The sequence below is a fragment of the Triticum dicoccoides genome, chromosome 6A, assembly GCF_002162155.2.
Source record: "Triticum dicoccoides isolate Atlit2015 ecotype Zavitan chromosome 6A, WEW_v2.0, whole genome shotgun sequence".
Lineage (NCBI taxonomy): Eukaryota > Viridiplantae > Streptophyta > Magnoliopsida > Poales > Poaceae > Triticum > Triticum dicoccoides.
In genome coordinates this window covers 425,075,903-425,079,374 of record NC_041390.1, presented here as the reverse complement: position 1 = coordinate 425,079,374, position 3,472 = coordinate 425,075,903, and the positions used below count along the sequence as shown (strand labels likewise).

General features: G+C 43.1%; 1 protein-coding gene across 4 annotated transcripts in view; it reads left to right on the top strand.

Moving 5' to 3' along the window:
• Positions 1–3,225, top strand: part of LOC119317101 (LRR receptor-like serine/threonine-protein kinase FLS2) — a 20,396-nt gene extending 17,171 nt beyond the window's left edge. For 3 of the 4 annotated variants that reach the window (XM_037591497.1, XM_037591496.1, XM_037591498.1), the window contains exons 13-16: positions 509–652; positions 2,170–2,241; positions 2,542–2,688; positions 2,764–3,225. In XM_037591497.1, the coding sequence (XP_037447394.1) occupies positions 509–652; positions 2,170–2,241; positions 2,542–2,688; positions 2,764–2,948 (548 nt within the window). In that variant the 3' untranslated portion in view covers positions 2,949–3,225. Of the gene's footprint in view, positions 1–508; positions 653–1,560; positions 1,958–2,169; positions 2,242–2,541; positions 2,689–2,763 lie in introns of those variants that run through there. The other variant, XR_005153516.1, reaches the window with a different exon arrangement.
• Positions 3,226–3,472: the final 247 nt, after the last annotated feature.

The window sequence follows — 3,472 nt, the reverse complement described above, 5'->3', positions numbered from 1 at the left end:
AGTCGACGGCGGCGGGGCTGGGGAGGGGAGGGGGGGGGGGCTAGGAGCGGGAGCGGGGCTGCGCGAGAGGAGCCATCATTTTTTTTCTACCATATTATATCAATGCAATTTAGCGGTTACTTTTATCCCGAACACGCGCCAAAACTCGTGTTGTTTTGTATTAGAAGAATGCCAAGATGGCGAAAACGTCAATGATCACTAGATAATATGATGTTTCCGACAAGTAGTTATTTTCATTGAGAGAAGTTAAGACTCAAAATGCATACCTTCACCCATTCTCATTATATTACCCTTCTTGAATATTATCAAACACCTCATCAAGATGTGCTCTAGTTACAGACTGTCCATACATGGTCGTGTATTGTTTCTTCACTTAAGGAAATTATAATACTTGTTGTCACCAGGACTTACTGAATAAGAAGTTATCTGCAGTTGTTTTGTTCCTTCCGGTTCGGCTATTGCACAGGCATGGGAGACATCCTAAACACAAAGCTGTTCCATTTTGCAGGTCTTCGGAATTTGCACAGCATAAATCTCTCATTTACATTGGTTACAGACACTGGCATGAAGAAGATCTCCATGTTGAATTCACTGAAGTCAGTTAATCTTGACAATCGCCTGATAACTGATGTTGGCTTAGCAGCACTCATAGGTATATATTACATGTTACAATTGGCACATAATCCTTTGTCAACTCATTGAGTTAAAATGATACTAATGCTCAGTAGCGACGCGAGACCTGTTAGTTGCCAGTTGCTGGGGCAGTTCTGTTTTTCACTATGGCATGCTTGTTGTGGCTTTCTCTGTTGTCTCATATTTTTTTTTCGAAAAGGAGGTTATCCCCCGGCCTCTGCATCAGAATGATGCATGCGGCCATTTTATTAATAAGCACATTTTATTAATAAGCAAACAGTTCAACAAAGTCTCCCAAGTCTCAAAAAGCAAAAGGGCTCACAAAGAGCTAAAAAAATGAAAACGGGATAGCCACAACCGGCAGAATAAAGATAGATAGGAAACAAACACCTATCCTATTACATGACCGCCATCCAAACCGGTTGAAGATAGCCCGCGCTACCGTCTTCCAACGGATAGACCCAGTAACCATACGCTCCCTGGCATCCGTCGGAGTGAGTAGCGACCACATACGGATCAATGTAGTGGCCTGGAAAATAACCTGCAAGAAATGAATATGTGTTGTTCTGTTAAAAACCAAATCGTTCATGCAGTTCCATATAGCCCATAATAAAGGACATACTCCTACACGGATATGTTTCGCCATTTCTGTCTCAACTCCATTTAGCCACGTCCCAAATAACGTGTGGATGCTATTTGGAGGAGTAATGTTAAATGCTATATGAACAGACCGCCATAAAATTTTGGCCATTGGGCAATCAAGAAAGAGGTGTTTGATAGATTCATCATGATCACAGAAGTTACATCTTCGAGATCCTGTCCGGTTACGTTTTGCCAAATTATCCTTAGTGAGAATGACTTGTTTGTGGACAAACCACATGAACACTTTAATTTTTAAGGGCACTTTGACTTTCCAAATATGCACAGATCGAGGGATAGAGCCAGAGTTGATAATATCCAAATACATGGATTTTACCGAAAACACTCCATTCTTGGTTAGTTTCCGGTGCAACTGATCTGGCTGTTGAGAAAGGTGAACATCCGTCAATCTTCTCACAAGATGGAGCCAAGCTTTCCAACGGTTTCCCGCTAAAGTCTTCCTGAATTGAATATTGAGAGGATTGGACTGTAATACTGTTGCAACGTAAGCATCTCTACGCTGAACAATATTATAGAGAAGGATAATGGATAGCTAGAGGCATCTCCCCTAGCCACGTATCAATTTTGTCCTATGGAAGAAGGCTGATTTCACTCTCATCGGTCCTTTCTAAAACGGCGAATCGGTTGGTCTGATCATCATCTGGGATAAGGTTTTAGAATGAAGGTACTTATTACGCAGAGTTTGTTGTCTCATATGGACCTCGTGTGCCATATGTGTTCTTTTTTGTGCTTGATATTTCATATTAGCAAGCTTGGTGGTTACATAAGATTTGTGATACAAGGAATAGCATAATTTTGCAGTATGCACTTAATCTGGTCATGAATTCTTGTTTCTGTCATTACTTGATAGAGGTTTGATCCCTGGAGGTAATACAGGTCTTACTGGGTTGACTCATCTTGACCTTTTCGGAGCTCGGGTGACTGACCATGGGACAAGCTTCTTGAGATGTAAGAGCACACCTCCACGATCATTTTCACATTGTTGTATTGGTTACGCCAGCCTACATTTGTTGCAACCACTTGTATGAACACTTGTCTGTCCGCTACTCTGCTGTACCTAAGCTAATAGTTGAGGTTATATCAGAAACATAGAGCCAGTTATATTTCTCTTGGATCTTGCTTTTAAGCATTGTACCACCCAATTCTAAGACCATTTAGCAGAAATGTCATTCGAAATTATTTGTAACTTTCTGCACTTGAGTGCGCGACCTCACCCTCTTATCCCTGGCATGATTTATGCTGCATCAGATTTCAAGAATCTCGAGTCCCTTGAGGTATGCGGTGGGTCAATCACTGATGCTGGAGTGAAGAATATCAAGGACCTCAAAGCTCTGACGCTCCTCAACCTTTCGCAAAATGCCAAGCTGACAGACAAAACCCTGGAGCTGATTTCTGGTACTATTTCGTCCTCCCTGTCAACATGGCATCTGCTTGTACGTGCTCATTGTCTGACGGATCTGGTTTTTACAGGCTTGACCGCTTTGATCTCCTTGAATGTCTCCAACTCTCGGGTGTCCAACTCCGGTCTCCGTCACCTGAAGGCGCTGCAGAACCTGCGCTCGCTGACGCTGGATTCGTGCAGGGTGACAGCGAATGAGATGAAGAAGCTCAGGGTGACAGCGCTCCCCAATCTGATAAGTGTTCGGCCTGAGTAGTCTCCATGGCGCCCAGTATCTCCTCCTGTACATACCGCTTATCCCGCCCTCATCATGGACGTGACTGAGCGGCTGATCGGGCCCCAAGAGCGGTTCCGCAGGCCCGTGCCATGGTTTTTTTCCTGTTATTTACGCAGGTTTTCTCTCTACTGTAAGTTCTTCGTTTGAAGCGACGAAAAACCACGACTGCTATCCTATTTCTTCTTTTGTTCCATGCCGAACCACGGGCAGGAACAAAATTGTAAATATCACGCTTCCTGCCATGTGGGTTTTTTTTGTGAGAATTTTTCATTCAAATCACAAAACGACACAAAGTAGTTGATCTTTACAAGCACATTGAAACGCAAACACGAAAAACCATGAACATCTAGAGTACCTTAACACAAGCATAATACAAGAAGATCTTCAGAGTCCTGTGTTATCATCTTTAAATCTTGAGAGATGACCTTTGCAGCAGAAGGATCTGCAATCAAGCGCAAGCAGGTCGTTATCTTCGACCACGGTACAGTTGCTGTCACACTGCT